Source organism: Pithys albifrons, chromosome 4 (assembly GCF_047495875.1).
Source record: "Pithys albifrons albifrons isolate INPA30051 chromosome 4, PitAlb_v1, whole genome shotgun sequence".
Lineage (NCBI taxonomy): Eukaryota > Metazoa > Chordata > Aves > Passeriformes > Thamnophilidae > Pithys > Pithys albifrons.
Genome location: NC_092461.1, coordinates 90,733,605 through 90,752,708, shown reverse-complemented (window position 1 = coordinate 90,752,708; position 19,104 = coordinate 90,733,605). Strand labels below are relative to the sequence as shown.

The 19,104-nt window shown below is 45.6% G+C and overlaps 1 protein-coding gene across 1 annotated transcript in view; it reads left to right on the top strand.

The window, feature by feature from the left end:
* Positions 1 to 297: 297 nt before the first annotated feature.
* The window catches only part of RIPOR2 (RHO family interacting cell polarization regulator 2), a 69,398-nt gene continuing 50,591 nt past the window's right edge, over positions 298 to 19,104 (top strand). Inside the window, 1 exon segment of the mRNA XM_071554949.1 lies at positions 298 to 693. Within this exon segment, the coding sequence (XP_071411050.1) occupies positions 633 to 693 (61 nt within the window). The 5' untranslated portion in view covers positions 298 to 632.

Below are 19,104 nucleotides of genomic sequence, written 5' to 3'. Positions count from 1 at the left end.
TAACTGTGAGAATCATGTCCTTGCTAAGGCATCTGCCCAAGGCACAACTGCGTCACCTGTGGCTTTCCAGCTTGTCCAGATGTCCATTGTCATGGGTCACCCCAGTGTAGGTGAGAACATGCCATCACTCTGCTCTGCTGTGCTAAATAAAAAATTAGTCCCATGAACACATGGCAGGGAGAGAGCCCGGGGGTTTCCTGTTGTCACACTGTCCCTGGGGTGACAGCAAGTTGCTCTGCAGACCCAGCACAGCAAGTTGTTCCCTGTCTCTACCTCTGCCACCAGAAAACATTCACATTCATATGCAAAACCCTTCCACTCTGGGCTGTGAGCCTACAGCTTTCAGCAACAGGGCAGGGTGCATTTTGAGCCTGTCCTGCCTGCCTCTGCTCTCAAAATCAACTTCTCTCTCAACCATAAGGACACCCCACCTCAAAACTCATCTCAAAGGCTGGCTGTAAAAACAGGAGGCGTTGTTTGTCTGAATGAAACTGTTTTCATAAGTGCAGATGCGGAAGCTGTTACCACCAAAATGTTTAGGAAACTGGTGAAAGGAAATAGTCAAGCTGTAGCATAGGAACCGAGCTCAAGCACTTGGCTCTGGCTGCTCCCTGAGCTGCGTCGTTGCCACGATGCAGCACACCCAAGAAGATTTGACTGCACCCGGAGAAGAAGATGATGCCTTTGGGGAAGGTAAAGTCATCTTTTATTAAACTAATCCTTCTCCTACTCAGACTAGAGGCCAGTTTCTAGCCTGGGTGGTGTTTCCTGAGTAAATCTAAAGTTGTCTATGGGCTCTAGGGTCACAGGGTGATCAGACTTTCTTTTTCTCCCAAGGGAATGGAGAACAAAAGCACCACAGATACAATAAAAATTACTTTCACCCTGTTTCATCAGCTTGCTTCCTTAGCAAGGAAGTTACTGCATAAGAGAGCTGGGGGGACACCAAGTGTGTTTTTCCACAGTGGTTGCACTGTGCACAGTAGCACACTGGGCATTCAACATCACAGGTGCAGCTGTTGTTAAAGTAGTAGGAGCTCTTTACAGGATTAAAGGTGACTTGATACTTAAATTATCTGAGCAAAATTAGCATCCTCCTCTCTGATTACCACAGCCCGGCACACAAAGCCAGTGTCATAGTTTCTTATCCCTAAAACTGCTTCTCTTGGCATTTGATTGCTCACTATTTGCATCCTGTGCCACCTTTTACATGTGTACAGATTGCTACCAGGTCAAAATAGCAGAGATGCAGATAAGAGGACTCAGAGGAGGAGGAAGAATCTAGTCCATGGTGTCTAATTTCTGCTGCTGTTCACTGCTCCCCTTTGCACTCAGGCAGGGGCCAGGGGGAGAACTTGCTCATGCAAATCTCCCGGCCCCCAGCCCTCCACAGTTTCCAAGGGAGCTGAAGGCACAAAGAGCTGCCTGGATCTGCTCCAAAGACTCTGAACCTTTAAACTCACTTTCAGCACAGCTTCAACAAGCCTCATTTAAACAAAGCTCAGCTGCGGTTGGTATGGAAAACTTAGCAGTGAATAGTGCCAAATCAAGTTATCTGAGCCCCAATGAAAGGCACCAACTCGGAAAAGAAAGCAGTTTCAATGATGTACTGTCTGTACTCAAATACATTTCTCACGTCTATATGCCCCCACTCCTCACTCTGTGCCCCAGTCTGGGCTCAGAAGGGCGCAATGGATTTGCAGAAAGGAGAAGGCAGAGCATTTACATTATGGAAAAAGTGCTGATAGTCCAGAGAACACTTGATGCCATTGGGCAAATGAACTGGCATTAAAAGTACCCTGATCCATTTCCTGCAACACAGGTGGATACTGCTCCCCAGGATAATCATCCATGTGCTCTGACTTGATATGGACATTTTCAAGTGCTCTGAAGAGCCAGTGCAATTTAGGCTTCATTGCTGTTTCTGAAACCTTTAGCCTGTGTTCTTAATAAGAAATACAGGAAGGAAGGAGAGAAGTGTGTGCAGGTTATTTGACATATATATTGTGCTATCTGAAGGGAATGATAGATACACCATTTAAAAAATCCTTTTCAGCCCCTCAGCTAAGTTGTTTCTGGCAAGGCTGATCCTGCAATAGCTAGAGAAGGCTCTGCTTTTCAAAAGCAGGAACATTTTAAAAACCTCTCCATGACCCTCCTTGAAGCAAAAGGTTTGAACAGATGACTCTCTGAGGTCCCTTCCCACCTGAGTTACCCTAAAAGTCTGTGAGCTGGTGATAGCATTTTCAACTCACCTACAGGTAGCTGGGAACAAATGTATCCCAGCTGCTCTTTCAGGCAGAGGGTCTGTTGGCTCTCAAACCTGCCAACTGGAGAGCCAAAATAAGACAGGCACAGTGCTGGCCTTCCCCTTCAGCCCTCTTTCCTGAACGGGTTAGCAGGGAAACATTAACTTTTTGGCTGCTGTTCCGAGAGTGCTGTTGACCCTGGACAACCCAGCGTACTCCTCCAGGCTGGGTGGGATCCGAGCAAGGAGGAGCAGTGCCTGTTTCGGTCACAGGGCAGCCCCCACCCACTCATGCTGCAGAAACCTAGGGCCAGGCAAAACTTAGTTGCAGATTTTCAGACCAGATGGAGGCGTTTGTCAGGTGCTGAACTCCCAACTCAGCACAGACCACGGCTTGTAGAGCATGGGCTACTTTTTACTATTTTTCACATGTGGATTGATTTGGAAAGCAGTTATGGCAGATCCCTGTCCACCTTTTTAACTTGTCCCAATGCTTAGCTGCTGTCACAGTCGAAGACAGCTACATCTTATTTCTTCTAGAGCCGATTGGTCTTTGTTTTTGGAATTAGTTTTCCTTCTAATCCAGGGAGAGTTAAGATCTCACTATGGCTTGTGCATATAAATATCTCATATAACTATCTAAAGAATGTATTCAGATCACTCTTATCCTTTGCCAAGCAGACTGTTAACAATTACTGTCCTTAGAAAGATTTAATCTTTTAAGCATTTTTATGGTACTTGTGACCAGTCCCTTTGTGGACACCAGCGTGGAGCCCAGTGCTCCAAAACTGTTAGACCAGGGACAAATCCAGAAGTTACATAATCTGTTCACTCATACTTTATAAATACATATATATCAGGATCAGTTCAAAGATCTGCTTAACTCCTTTCAGGTCCCAGCATCATGTGAAGGTCTGCTTTTCACCAGATTTTTATCTATAATCCTCAAATCTTTCAGAGTCAAATTTCTCAGGACATAGTCAACACTATATCATAACTGTGGCATATCTCCTTTGCTCCCAGCTATACCCATACTAGAGCCAGATGAATCATCTCACTTTCACAAGCAGCCTGTTCTTGGAGCCATTTACTACTTCCCCAGACATTGTGCCATCTACATATTCAGTCAATCACTGTTTCAAGTTCCCTTTCAGGTCACTGACATGAAGAGTTCAGTTCCATAGGGAAGAACCAATCTTTGTATGCCCTCATGAGAAACTGGCATCCCTGATGAATTCTTAGCTGTGTTAACATCTGTAAAGGTCTCATGAAGTACCAAGTCTTATTTCTTAAAAAAATCCAAGTACCCTATCAATACAATTATTTTCTCTAAAATCCTAATGAGTGTCACTGATCATATTGCACCTCCTTTAATTTTGTTTATATGACTCTTACATCAGCTATTCTATAACAAGGCCAGGACTACTGCCAGGCTATCACATCATTAGTGACACATTAACTCATAGCTCTCTGAAATTCCTCTGGTGCTTCAAGTTTTTTGAGAAATCCACAAGAAGTTCTTGAATAACTCCTCTAAAACTACAGTTTAAAATTCTTGTTTGGGAAAGATAAATGAGGAAGTATTTTCCCATTGATGCACCCTGTAAGCTGGCACTGATGTTTTCCCACATGCAAAGCAAAACATTTGTTGAAAACTTCTGTATTTTCTTCAGCATAAGTGATAATTCCACCATTTTCACCAACTTATGTCCAATAGGCATAATTTTTCCTTATACATTGAAATTGCAAGTCACAGAGCTGGGTGTGACAAAGTAGGCTGGAACTATCTTCTCAAAAAATCAGGTTGACTCTTCCAATAGGTATTCAAGGCTTCAAAATGTTCATCCTCAAAGAAACTTTGCTAGCTCTCTTGTATTTCAATAACAGCCTTGCACTGACATTGTTCTCCCTCCCTTCAAAGGGTCCGTAGAGGCTTTGCAAGTGACTGTGCTTAGGTTTAGTTAGCACAACTCTCTCCTCTGCAACGTGGCCCATGTTTACCAGGGCACAGCTGTAGTATGCAAAAGTTTCAAGAAAAAATTCTTTCAGCTTCTTGAAAGCACAGGCAGCGATAGGTTTTATTTCTTTTATGGCCTGACTCATTACACTAATTCAAGACAAGTGTCTTCAGTTAGTCTTACGTCTTTCTTTAGTCAAAACACCTACTTTGGAGAAAATGTTGTCTAATTTTTAGTGACTTAAGTGCCTGAGATTCTGAAGTTACATTTCATTGAAAAGAAATCCCTTCCTCTAACATGAGGCTTCCCCTCATCACTGCAGCCAAACAGGCATGGATTTTCCCTGGCTCTGTCTAAGATGAGGAGCCAGGAAGGCTCCTGCAGCTCCCAGGCCCATAGAGGGAGGGAGGTTTGGGCACGAGTCAGCTCTCTTGGCCGGCTCTGGTTTCCCTGGGAGTAGAGCTGTGGGTTCACATAGAGGCATAATGCCAGCCCCCCAGCACAGCCTCTGACTGGCACCAGAGGCTTGGCACAGCAGTAGCTCCTAGGTCAAGCAGACACATCCATGCACAGAATTTGCAAGCACTCTGCAAACATGGCTAGCATATGGGTCCAAGTATCTCATTAGCAGTGATCAATATATCCAAACTGAGAATGCACAGGAAAAAATAGAAATTAGGTTGTGACTTATTGCAGATCTTTTCATGCACCTACTCTACACTGATCTCTTTTCACATCTCCACTTCCCACCTCTTTTGTGTGCCCTCTGGTTGCACCTGGGGTAACTGTGACCTGCCTCTCAGACCAAAGCTGACACAAAATCCCATCCATGTTTCTAAAGCATGGGGGGAAAAAGTCAAAGCTATCTTTTTCATTGTGTTCAGAAGGAAAGCATGTACTCTAGTTCAGTAGACCAGAGCCCCACTTTAGATTGTGCATTGTACTCAAGAGTCACAGGGCCCTCTCCTTGTGCAGGAATGCTGTTATGGCACACGGAATACACTCCAGCACTGCTGTCCATCAAGGCTCCCAGCAGAACGGTAACTGCATCAAACTTCTAAGGTGTGCTTCAAAAATGCATCAGATGCCTTCATATCCTTGTAAAGCCTGCCTGCTCTTTAGAGGAGAGAAGAGTTTTAGTACTGGGGTTTGGGATCAGCTTTGAGGCTTAGCTGAAATGAAAGATAGCTGCTGTACATGGTTATGTGCACTGCCTGCACATAATGAGGTTAGAGATGTTAGAGGAAAATGAGGATAAAGCCTTGGATGTTGCCTTAAAGATGAGACATACTCTTTGTTTAGCAACAATTCAGGTTAAGCCACTTTTCCCCTAGAGCAAAACAAGACATTATGCTTTTCTTGGGCATACAACTGCAATGACTTGTCAAAATGTCGTACAGGGACATCCATGTCACAGCTTGGGACTATGGGACCAGGTTTCTTTCCATGTCCTGCTTTGGTGAGACCCCTCAGGCATGACCTTTTCCCACAGAGCACATCAAACTGTTGCAACTTTAAGCGAGTTAGATCTTCATAGAGTATTCATGTGGGCATATCATTATGGTATTCCAGCAGATGCCTACCTCAGAGATATACGGGGATACTGTTTTTCTTATATTTTCACCCCTAAGAGTTTGACATGGCTACTTTTTATCTAGCATTCAAGTGCCTAATATCTCAGAAGACTGTTGTAAGGATGAGCAGCCTTGCAATGTATCCAGCATGGGAGCTTCTCCCTCCTTACTGCTGGGAGACTGTGGATCAGTGTCCTGAAAATGTTTACAGGTCCCACCAGCCCTACTTGTCCTTTTGGCTTATATCACGTTCCCAAAGACAGAGAACATGTGTGCTGTACTCACTGCAGCCCAGAGGATGAGAAGTCCCATCACCAAGGCAACAGTGTCTGCTTCATCCAGATAGATAGACTGTAGTGCGATATTTGGCCTATAAACTCAGATTGAAGCAACTTTCTCCAAGAGCATGATCAGACCTATTTAACATGCAGGACAAGGATGTCAAGGAGCTCTCTTATGGAGCATTTTTTCTTATTCCTGTTTACACTTAATACTCCGCTCACCTGCTTCTCGCAGCTGCTTCTTTTTGGTTGTGATCCATGGGCAGACACAGAGTTATGCAGACAGGGAGAGCTTTTTGTGGTTGGAGGAGTCAGTGCAAGACCACCCTAGGTGCCCCCACAGTGACCCACCCGCAGTGCTCAGGCCCCTCGGCACTTCCAGCTGTCCTGGGCAGCTGGACAGCTATTTTTAACAGGGCATCATGTTCTGTATGTGAAGCTGGAACGTTTGAGTTCATGTGGCCCAAAATGAAAAAAAAAAAAAAATTGAAATGAGAGACACTTTCCACTTTGTTCTCTCCCTATTTTTAAATTAAAGATCTTTGATCTTTTTGTTATTTCCTTTTCTGTTATTTGAAGGCAACATTTTTAGTTCATATCTGTTGACAATATTTCTACATCACTAATAATAACAACAGTGAGGGGGAAAAACAGGTTAAATAAACAAGTGGCATTTAAGCAGCTCTCAGAGAAACGAGGAAGGTATGTACAAGCCAGAGAGAAACCACTGATCAGGTGTGCTTGGGGTATCTTCTAAGCTTGCAAAACAAGTATCTCACCAAAGGCTGAAGCAAATTTTCCTTCCTTTTCACACATTTTTCCCCTTCTGTTTTTACATAGTGTCTTTACAAAGCTGTGTGAAACACAAGCTTTTCGTTGCTCGGTCCCATCATTAAATTTGCTGAATAAATGTGGCTTGGCCAACATGAGTGGGTGGTGTAAACAACTTCACCCCTTTAATAATTCGAGGCACAGCTCAGCCGCCTGTGAAATGAGCTTCCGCCTGCCTGGATGCTAAAACCAAAGCCTTGTGGTTGGTGTACCAAGGGTGTGACAGGCACAAAACAACCGGGTCAGGAAGTGCAGAGTTAAAAGGCATGGAGTGAAAACAGTCTGAGAGCATATGTCAGAGAGAGAGAGAAAGAGAGAAGAGTAGTCAAGCATTTAACAATGTCTCAGAAGCACTAAAAAGTTGGTGGTGGGAAGATCTCCCAATAGCAGAATTTCTCCTATACCTCAGCATTGCTTGTGGGGGTGAGGGATGTTGTCACAGAATTTTAAGCAGTATGTTCTTGATCTGGCATCTAAGAGCAGGGAAGAAGTTTGAAGTAGGGGTTTATGATGTGAAGAGTCACTTGTATTTCTGTGTCTTTGGCAACTGGAAAATAGGTGAAGCAAAACTGCTATGGAAATCCTGAGCATAATGGGCTTAACTATGCATAACTTCCAAGGGCTGACACTGGCTTACTCCAGTTTAATTGCAGGTAGCTGGGAAGGAATTGGAAAGTTCAGAGACCCAGAGCTTTGAAATGATACCTAAAGTTCAGATGGTTGGTAAAAAGATGAAAAGACAAAAAGTGAGGTAGAAAGAAAGGAAGCCACAGAGAATGAGAAAATAAAGTGGTATTTTTTGTAAACCCCTCGTGTTTACTGCCCATGTCACAGTATTGCATGAGCCTGCCTACAATTAGTCACAACCCATCCCACAGAGAGGAAAAGACACTTAAAGTAGCCCAGCCCAATAAATGCTCAATCCCATAATTCAATGAATTGACCACTCTCAGAAGCAAACCCCAAAACTGCTTCAAAAACTCAGAGCTCTAAAGTGCCTATAGCACTGCACACAAGGGCTTGCAACAGCTCTCCTTTCATCACACTGGGCTGCTCCCCGGGCCAGCCCTGCCTTCCTGCCCACCCCAAGTCCAACCCTAGGGGAAGTCATGCTCAGTGATGAGCTTCTGTGTAAGTGATCCTCTCTTCATGCTGTGCAATACCAGAGTGAAAAGCCCCCTAGTATCCCCTGAGGAGTGGTTCAGGTACAGCAGCAGCCAAGCAGGTGATCCAGGAGCTTTCCTGGAGGGGTGTCACAATCACCTATGGCAGAAGAGAGAGGGACAGCCTCTCGGGGGTGCTTGGTGGGATGGCTAAAAGCTCTGTGAATATATTGTCATTGACAGAGACATTAAGTTTTCAGGGACTCCTGCAGGACCTCAGGGAAAATCTCATATATTAGCCCTATGGCGCTCTGAAGTTTCTGATTAAGATGCCAGTGGCTAACAAGGCTGGCCAGTGTTCAGGCTCTATGTCATAAATGGAGCTTTGCTCACATCCTTTTTTCTTCATGGTAGCTCAGGGCAGTAGAAGGGCTCTATTGTGAACATGTGTATGACTTAGGAGGCACTGTGTTCATTTTGGCAGGGTGGTTGTGACTGTGTAGAAGTGCGGCTTGCCAACTGAGAGCTCCTGAAAGTTTTGGAGTCCCACTCGCTGTGTTTTGTCATTCATGTAGGAAGAAGAAAAAGTAAGGACAGGGCCCAGGTAAAGGAACAGAACTAACAGAGGTAGCACCAAGCAAATAAGATCTTTTTCTGTCTCAAACATCACCAGCGGACCAGAGGTCACTTTTTTAATGGTGGTAGTATAAAGAGCAGAGTGGGTATAGCCTGCTTCTTGGGAATCCCAGAGTTCTGGAGTGGCATGTGGAAAATGTATTCAATTTATAGATTGAATGATTGGAGAACTTTGGCCTACATCAGGAATGAAGGCTCGGATCTTCACACTGAACTAACAGATTTCCCTCTCTTGAATGTCTTAGAGGAAAAGAGAAATTTTATAGATATAGATAGATTCGAAACTAGCTAGCACTTCTGAGATCCTCCTACAAACACATGCAAGGAGTGCACTAGCAATCCCAGAATATATTTAACAAGTGAGGCACTTTTTTTTTTTGAGAGGGGTGGGAATGTTGAAAAGAATCCATGCAAAAATATTCTCAAAGAAAAATGAAGCCACAGGAGGAGCAGAGCACTCCAGCACTGCTGAGCTCAGCTCTGGAGTTGGATGTCTGTAGTTTGTTTTTTTTTAGTTTTCCCATTGAAAAGCAAACAGCTCGGGAGGTCCTGATGTGCTCTGCCTCTTCTGGCACTCTGGGAAGCTTCCTGCCCACTCTATTCCTGATGCCTGTTGTGAGCCAAGGAAGAGTTAGCTTAATCAGCAACATCAGCCCCTGATTAGTGCCAAGTTGTTGTCATTAATCACTTCAAAATTCATTGCACTGAAAATAGTACCCAGGGTCAGATGTTCAAAAACTGGCATGGTTTCTGTGGTGTCATTTAACCTCAGCCACAAAGCCAGACCACACCCCTAAAGAGACACTGTTTATTTGCTTTACATTACATATTGTTTGTGAATTTTTTTAAATTCAAATCAATTCACAGCCCCAGTGGCATGGTATGAAAAGCTGCTCTTCACCATTCCTAGAGGAAAGGATTGCTGTGAGTGGTTAAACACCTCTAGGTGAAAGCAGGCTAGACCAACAAGCAACCTGTATCCCTCCAAGAAATACATGGGGCTACTGGTCTCGGGGTTTAATCGTGAGCTCCTTTATGCTGTGGACCACCTCTCTCCTTTGGAATCTCAGTCCAAATAGTTGGCAGATGCACTTGGGGCTAATTACATTACATAGGCAGCATGTTCATTGCGCTCCCCCGAATGGAATTTCATGTGTGCTGCACTTGTTTTATATTTGCTATATTTAAGTCACAGAAAAATGCGCTGATGAGGAAAAGAGGGAAGTGGTGGTATCTTCGAGGCAGGAAGGGAATGAAAATAATTTCTCAAAGCTGCAATCCTCTGTGCAGAACTGTGAACCAGGAGAAGGAAAGAGGAGCATGGGCTCTGTCTGCACCAAGGACCTCACTGTGTCACCCATACTGCTGCCCATCTGGCAATGATTGTAGGGCAAGTCTGATGTTACACCAGTGTAACTGAGAATGGAAATTGCCTGGAGTCTTTGCCCCAGAGAATCCTTCTGGGTTTCTATTACGAAACTGCCATGTAAGGGACATACAGGAACACAGGTGCACAGCACTGCAGGATTGTTATATGGGACTTGTTTTTTTAAACTTGTCTGGCATTATTTGCTCCTTTTCCTTCACCCCAGCTTTGCAGCCTTCTGCTACCTGACCATCATTTTCCTCAGACCATGCTCATCATCCCTGCAACTTCTCCTTTCTGGCCATGACTGGTGAGACAACCACTGAGCAGGAGGAAGGCAGGCCCTGTCTCTGCGCTGCTGTTGGAGGTCACAGCAAGGCAGGCCAAAGTCGTGGGTGCTCCTGTCCTGCTCTTTCAGTCATGGACTTAGGATACCTTTGGTGGTTACATGTCCCATAGTGTCTTGTCCCATATAATACAATCCTTCATGATCCTTGGTCCTTTCAGGCCTGTTGCCTGCTTCATAAGATGGGGTGGACAAGGATGGGGCTGGTGCAGTCATGTCTGAGACTGCTAACCAAAGTGTGCTTGGACATGTACAAAGAAAGGTTTTCTTGTCCTCTGCGCTTCAGAGCTTGCCCAAAATTTGCCTCCCACGTGCAGGCGAGGGTGAAAGGTGAGTCTGGAGATGAATGTGGGCTGGGGCCATATTTGAACTGCAGTCCTGATGTAATCAGCAGGTTTCAGCAGCAGGCATTACTGCCTGGTAATATGGGCAGAGATGGCCTCAGTCCCTAACAATCCCAGACACAGTGGGAATGTCAACCTGCTGTTGTGTTGGAAGATAAAGGTTGTGGCAGGGAGCCAGGTCTGGGCACTTGAGAGCCAAGAAACAAGAAAGAAGGAAGAGGCAAGAGATTACCTAATGACTCAAGAAGATCCTGATGAGGAAGCTAGGAACATACTAACTTTTTGTCTACAAAGACAAATCCATCCCTGGAGATAATTTAACAGGTCCTTCTTGATCTTATATGTGTTGGTTGTACTGGGATAGGCATCCCTGAGCAGGTATCTCACATGCTGATGACCCAAGGAAAGCACTGCCTTCTACTCTCTGCTCTCCTCTGGAGAAGGTGGTTTCCTGGCTGTCCAGACGCAAGACTTCAAGCCAACCCATCACCAACAGCATGGAAGACATTGTCTGACAGTCATGGTCCCAAAAAGGAGGCTGACAGTGCCATACCTGTCTCTTCAGATCTCAGCTCCCTGCTGTAGCTTTGATCATCACATAGCATAGCTGATTTCCAGCTGTTCAGGAAAGCAAAATTTAGTTGCCAGCAGTTTTTCACGTAGCTCAACTAGAAAACAAGGAATGCTCTTCAAAAACAAGACAGGGGAAAAAATAAGGCTAGAACTGCAGTACTAGACATGCCATCCACACACTTGGTTGTACTTAAAGAGTGGCTCAGCCAACCCTGGTTGCTAAGCAGCCTGGGAAACTGGAATGTGCTTCTCCCTCCAACCCTGCATGAACATTGCCACCCAAAACCTGTCCAGAAGAGGCATTGGGGATGATTTTGAAAAGGTTCTGGGGAAAAAAGTGCAATTGGTGACTCCTTTGTACTGTTCCCTCAAGTTATATATGTGGGGGAAGGTAGGGGGTATGCTTCTGCCTACTCCTTCAAATGCTGCCAGAGGCACAGGCCATCAGTGGGAAGGGTTCTTAATCTGAAGGCAGCTATCTCAGACCAGCACAAATGTAGCAGGGTGGGACAAAGAAGAGATAAAATAAGGATTACCTATGTAAAGTGTTATCTCTTGTGGTATATTAAAAGATAAAGATTACCCCCGTTTCTGTCCCTAGCCCTCTCCCTGCACATCCATAGCTGTGCCTCAATATACCAAGTATGTCCTGACCACCACGCTTCAGGACACAACCACTGCATTATACTTCAGTCATTCCCAAAGTTCCAGCTGTGCTGAGCATCTGTCCAGAAGTCCCAGAAGGTTGAATTTGTTCCTGAATCACTGCAGAAGATCAGCACTAGTAAAGCACAGTAAAGTGCCCTGGAGCAGCAGGTGGAAAACTTTGCAAAAGCAACATCATGAGAAATGAGGAACTTTAGGGTGGAGCAGCAACAGAGTGATGGGAAGTAAAAAGGGGGAAATAGTTGCACAGTGGTTAGAGGATGTCAGCAGTGAAAAACAAGTAGGTATCAAACTCTTTTAGTAGGAGAGCAGTATTACAGGATGACAAAGAATGCAAGCTAAATGTACTAGGTAAACTCAGCTGACTGAGAAGGTATAAAAACCAGAACAAAGATCAGCATGGGCAGGGTGTAGTAGGAGAACTGTGGCAGCACTTTAATATATTTAGTTGGAAAGAGTAATGGCAAACTTGCATGCGATCAGCAAGTTAATGCTCACATCTTGCCCCGATTGCTCATAGCAGGCATCAGGCTCTTGTCTCTTACCTCTCCCCCAAAAGCTTTTCCAAGTAATGTCTCCAGCACCTGCCATGTTCCCCACTCTCAAATATGATCATTCCCCTCTGTTTTTGCACCAGGGCATACAGGTAAGAGCAGTCAAGTTTGCACCCTGTGTTCCCAAGGAAGGCTTGCCTGGGTGTGATACCTGCTGGAGATGTCCTGTGGAATGTACATCAGCAATGTGAAGATGCCTTGTGCATCCCTTCTGAGCATGGGAGATACACAAAAACACAGCACAGACAAGTTACAACAGAAAAATACATAAATTGTTTTTCTCAAAGGCTTGGTCAGGCCTGATCTACCTCAGACACCCAAAGGTCAAAGCTGTGGTCTGCCCAACCATCCCCCACCTCCTTTAGCCTCTTGCTAGTCCAAACATGCTAATGAGAGACCTCCCTGTGAATTGCTGTTTGAATGGTCTGCTGAGCATTGCCACCCACCATCATCCCTTGCTTTAAAGTGAATGAAGTCACCCGGGACTGAGCTACATCTTTGTATCTGTGTAACAGACATACATCCCCATAGCAAGCAGGGAAATTGCAACAATATTCCACATTTTCGAGTGGGTCCACACAGAGTCCTTCTGTAGAGTATTTTATGGGAGAAAGAGGGTTTTCCTCAGACCTCTGTCCAAACTACTGGGTCCTGCTCCCCTTTCCAGTTTTCTCTAGACAGGTCTGCAACAGATCTGAAAGCCTCCTGCTTTGTGGATTCAGCAGACTCAGTGAGGTGGAGCCTGTGTGGAGATGGGAAAAGTGAAGTACTTCTTGTTGTATCCACCCCCCAGAGCAATGTGTAACTGATGCATATGAGCGAGAAAATCCTGCTCAGCCCTTTCAAGAAACCTTCTGGGTGCCTGGGAGGAGCAGACCATTTAGATATTCTCAGACTACAATCTCTGATAATCCTGATTTACTTTTTGGCCTAGAAGCAAGGGCTAATAGAAAGCAAAGTGCTATGGCAAAGCTCAGCAGGTAATTTTGTACCTCTAGCTTAGTTGTCTCAAGTATAATGTGGGGTTACCATTGCTGGGAATTAGTGTTTGTGTAGGTGCACTGGAGCTGGCAGGGAGATGGAAATGCAGCATAATTGGCAATTGCTGCTTTGAAAAGGTCACTGTTTTCTGGAGACAAAGCTAGAATCAGCTGTTGTCACTTAGAAATTTCACTGGGGACAGTCATGATGACCTATTTTTAACATAACAGAAGATTACACTGCAATACTGTGAATAATTTATAGGAGTAAGTACCATGATCGCAGTCACAATACAATGGCAGCTTCAGTTCCTGCTTGATGATGGAGACAGAGCTCTCTGGCAATTTCCACTGAATTAGCAAAACAAGACACACGTGGAATGACTGACCCAAGCCTTTCAAAAGCCTGTGTGTCAGGATGAATACATGTCCAGAAGGCCTAAGTGGGGCAAAGATTTTATCTAGAGCATTGGTAAACCGACTCAGTCTCCCAGCTGTTTCAACAAGCTGTAGTACTGGGAGCAGAAAAGTGGGAATGTATTTGGGGTGACAGAGAGAAGGAGATTAGCTTTCTGTGTTTGCTATGCAAAACTGTATTAAGAAACCAAGAGAAACAGCTCATATCTCTCTTAGCACACGTATTTGCATAGGATAGAGGATATTTCCTTGAAAGAGGAGGCTGCAAAATGTATGAGGTATTTGCATCTGCAACCTTAAGTTCAAAGAATCTTCTACAAGATAAGACCAAAAGGGCCAGAGGGAATTTGTAACAATTGCCCTGAACTGCAGAAGCCTCAAGGTTAAAGTAAGGTGCTGCAATTAGTCTATGGCACTGAAAACCTTTAACAAATCAACCAGCCTTCCATAGTGAGAGCTGCCACCCCCTAAAAGGCTGAAATGGACTCAAACCCATATTAAGTATGCATGATGAGACATTTATAGCTTTCAGCATTGCCACAAATATTTCCTCTCCTCTTCCCCTGGCATTCCATTGCCCAAAAAGCCCAGCTGCTTTTTCCAGAAAGCAACTTCTCTGCCTTGGCCTGAGAGTTCACATCCTGTGTGACATATATAAAATGGGAGAATAGTTGATTCAGTCAGAGACATAGAAAGGTCACCCTTAAAATTTTGCCTTGGAGCCACAGCAGTGGCACGGTGTTGGCAGCAGCCCCTACACTTTTTCTAGTGGAGAAGTGGGTGCCTCTGGAAATGCCACAGCCGTGACTGCTGTAGGGCCCATCTGAACTCAGAAACCTTGGAAATGGCCCGTAGGCCCCAGAGGTCTGCACACCAGTGTGAAGAGCATCCTTTTCTGCTTTTACTGAATCTGGAGTAATTTTCTCTCATTTCTACTTTTTAAAGCTACAGGATGCTGTTTATTTTTATCATACAATATAAATAACATATTAATTATTACTGCTGAAAATCATTCTAAATGATAGGTCAGGTAAAATTGGGAGCTTGGATTTTTTTTTGAGGGGCAGTTTTGGTTTTGGGTTTTTTTCCCCTGTGTAAACCTCCCTCTGCCTTTCTTGTCATTTTCTTAACTTCTTCATACAGTATCGTCCTCTGTTTGACAGGTCTGTGTACTTAATGAAAAACATTTGCATTTCAAAGGGTGAGTTTATCCTGACCCAAATGGGGAAAGATATAGGGAAATAAGGAGGATATCAGTATTGCCACAAGCAAGGCACTTCCGAGCTAAGAGGCACAAGGGAGAGCTTGTTGAAGGACCCTGGGACCCTGCAACAGCTTTAGATGTTGGCAGAGGAACAGCAAATAGTACAGAAAATACAACATGGGTGTTTGGTACTTCTGTTAGTTGGTGCAAAGCCCACTATGGAAAAGTCACAAAAGAGAATAAAGAAGTCTTAAGAGCAACAATAAATACACACAGAATCCTTACCTCTGTAGAGAGAGGTATTTATAGTAAATAGTTTATACATTTTGGAAGGAAAACTGCATTTGAAGAAAATACCCCACAGTCCCTGGAAAAATGCGGTATCCCTGCCATTTTATTTCCTCGGGGTAACAGAGGAAAGATCCTCAAACGGAGAAATGTAAGGTCCATTCATTGCAATGTTCTTTCATTTATATGCGCCTTTAATTGTTGTCTTCAGCCCGCCCAATAGCCAAATTTAGAGCTTTTACACACACACTGCTGGAGGCAACGGAGGCTACAGCGAGTGGCTGACGGGGAAGGGAAGCGGCGGCAGCCCGTTCCCTCCACCATTCCACGGGGGAAGGATCAGACGTATTTTGTGGATGCCCCACCTTTGGGACAAACCGCCCGGGATGCCAGGCGCATCGAATGGAAAAATGGGAGAGTCCCACCAATACCCCCGCCGCCGCTCCCAACAAGCTGCGGTGCCACGCGCAGCGCCAGCCGCGCCTCTCCCCGCCGGGGCGAGCCCACGGGGGGCTCCGCGCCCCTCTGCCCCGCCCCGCACTCCGCACCGCCCGGGGGGGCGGGCCGCGGCCGCGCAGCAGCGCCTCCTCCGCCGCCTCCTCGTCCTCCTCACTGCACAGCTCCGCAAGGAAAAGCCGGCAGTGGCTGCACTCGCTGCCAGAGCGGTGGTGCGCGGCGACTGCGGGCGCGCTGTCCGCTCTCCGCCTCGTTTTTTTATTATTTTAAAACTTTAAGCTATTTTTTTTTATTTAAGAAATTATTATTTGCTGTTAGTAGCTCTCCGGCTGCGGACGTTGCCGCCCGGGATGGGGCACTGCCGCCGTGTCCGGGGAGCGCTGGGCGGGCGAGCGGCGTCCCGGAGCGGGCTGTGAGCACCGCCGGCAGCAACAGGTACTCGGCCGGGCTCCGACACGGGTAGGAGTCCCGGAACCCGCGTGGGGTGGAAGGGGCGCTGCCTGTGCCGAGCGTGAACGTGGCCGAGCGGAGCCCCAGGGCTGCGCGGCTGAAGAGCCACTGGCACAGGAACGGCTCCCGACGCTGCTTATCTGTCGGTGGCAGGGAGGTGGGTGGCGGCAGGGTTTTGAGGAGAGAGAGGGGCTTCTGTTGGAATTCCTGTGCGTGGTTTTAGGCTGTGAACGTGAAGAAAATCTTGGTTGTGGGTGCTCGCTGAGGGACATGAGACTGGTTTCGTGTTTTCTCACAGCGCGTGGAAGTGCTTAGCTTTGTTTCCATAAAAAAGTCTCAGCGTTTCCTTAGGGTCTTGTCTTTCTATTTCCAGTGAGCTTTTATGGTATTACCGGTTGGAGACGAGCTTAGACCTTCTTAAGTTCCCCTTTCTGTCTCTGGCTCATTCCCAAGAACTGATGCAAACACATTACACACTGACATTGCTCTTCAGTTTACCTTTGTATGCTCTGGTTACAAAAGGTCATCCTCTGATCCTGTGACTGGTCTTTCTATTGCTGTGTTAACTGAACATTTTACTGTCTGTCATTCAAAGTTTCAAAAAGCTTTCTGGAAACTGTGTGCTTGTGGCCATTCAGCCTTTGCACCCTTTCATCCATCTCTCGGGGAAGAGCTGAATGTTTTGCTAGTGTAGTTTCAGCATTCATTAATCTGGCCGTGCATTCAGCCACGCTCATCTTAATTACCGTGTTTGAGCTGCTGTCACGCAGCTGGAGCCCGGGGCAGGGAACACACTCCCAAACAGAAACATTATCTTCATCCTCTCCAGTGACTAATTAGATTTCACAAGCATCCCTCTTCTGCATAAACAAAAGCAGAAGCATACCCAAACAGGGAGCTTGAAGAAGGAGACAAGAGGAAAGATGTCTTTCCTGGAAGATTTCTGTGCTGGCTATGTAGTTGTCTTTGAGGTCTTCACACTGGGAAGAGATGCAATGTGATCCGGTTTATTGTGGCCAGATTCAGGAAGGTAGCCACTGGGATGGGTTAGGAGCCCTGCTTTATAACCATAATGGGCAAATGTGACAGATTGTTCCACATTTAAGTAAGTGTGGGTGGGTAGATATGTTCCACAGTAGGAGCCTAAAGGCAAAGTTTATCTTTTTTAACATAAATTCAGCATTTTCTCAGCGAGTAACTAAAGCACTAGGAGAGTCACTTAAGATGGTGTCGCGCTGCTTGCAAGTGCAGATAAGCACTTGTGCAGTGTGGACTTTTAATCACAGCATTTGTAACCTCATGCTGGTTTAACTTTTGGCTTCAAGCAGGCTTCCATGACAAGGTGTAGGCTTTGGGGATTTTGTTTGGTTGGTTTTGTTTTTAAGAAACAGCATGTGAATTTCTTTCCAGGATCCTGCCTAAGAAGCTGAGCACTTAGCTTTTTCATCTCTTTACTCTCTAGAATGACAGTACAGTTGTACCTTAGAGATTTTCTCTATTCTATCCCCTTAATTCGGCAGAATTAGTGGTTCTTAAATGCTTGAGAATGTGTACGGGGAGAAGTGTGTGGTTTGTGAAGAAGGATCTGTAAGTGAGAAAGGTGCTTTGCTTATGTTCTCAAGGCTCATGACCATTTTATTCACCTGTGTGACAGAACAAATACTTGTGGTAAGAGTGATACGCAGGATGGCCTCAAAACTCGTAGCACCATGTTTGCAGGACACAGGGTTACCTTTTGCTCTTTTCTGGTTTTAAGTCTGAACAGACAAAAAGGTAAATTCCAGGCAAAGCACACTGCTGGAAAAGGTCCGATTCTGAGCGAAGCTGCCTCCTTGCTTCCCCACTGGGAAGAAGTGGGAGTGAGAACTAAAGGCAGCACTGGCTTTTTCCAAAAAAGGGGTGGCTGGTCTGACTGTGTTTTTTTAAGCCTCACGCTATACATGTGGCACTGACAAACTGCTCCCACACAACCCACTTAACGTAGTTTTCATCAGGCAAGCTAAGCTACAAGCAGCCGGGAGGTAGACAGCTTGTGTCTGTGGCCATTCAGCCAGCACAGGGCATCAGCTGAAGGCAGACCAGCAAGGAAGTGAGGAGAACGATGCCTGAATGCACACTCCTGGCACGGGCTTGTTAGAGAGGACCAGGATATGAATTAGATCTTATAGGGACCTGTCACATCACTTTCAAGCTGTGTGGTTCCTGGATTACTCTATTAACGAAATGGGGGGGGGGGGGGGCGAGAATGGTGATTTTCTCACCTAGCAAGAGCTTGGAGGTCATTGCTCTGTTCACTCAGCTTTCAGTGTTCGTTGCTTTTCTGGCCGGGTAACTGTTAAAGAGGTTTCTTAGTAAGAGATTTTCAAAATTAATCAGCAAGAACACACACTGACAATTTTTCCCCCTCCCAGTTTTGCACAGATTGTGCCACTGATTCCAAGATGTGCTTACCCTTTCAGAAGGCAGAGAGAAAGAACTGGGCTTACTGAACTTAAAGTCAAATGTGAAGTCTTGAAGTCTCTTTGACAGCAGAAGTGATTTTGCTCTGAGGGACCTTACAATCCACAGTGGCTGCACTTTCGGAGGCGTAACAGTGTCAATGAGAATTTAAGTTGCCATCATCTTTGTTTCCCGTCCTGTTCTTCAGACTGTTTAGTTATACCAGAGCAAAGGCAAGAGGGCAGTCTGTGAGCGTAGGAGCCAGCCAGCTGGAGGAGGAATGGCAAGATGGGCTTTGCCAACTCCCTGTGAAGGGAGCTGAAAGGAGAGCAGCAGCAGAAGCCAACTCTGGATGAAATAAACTGGATCATATTATATCTCTCTGCTTAA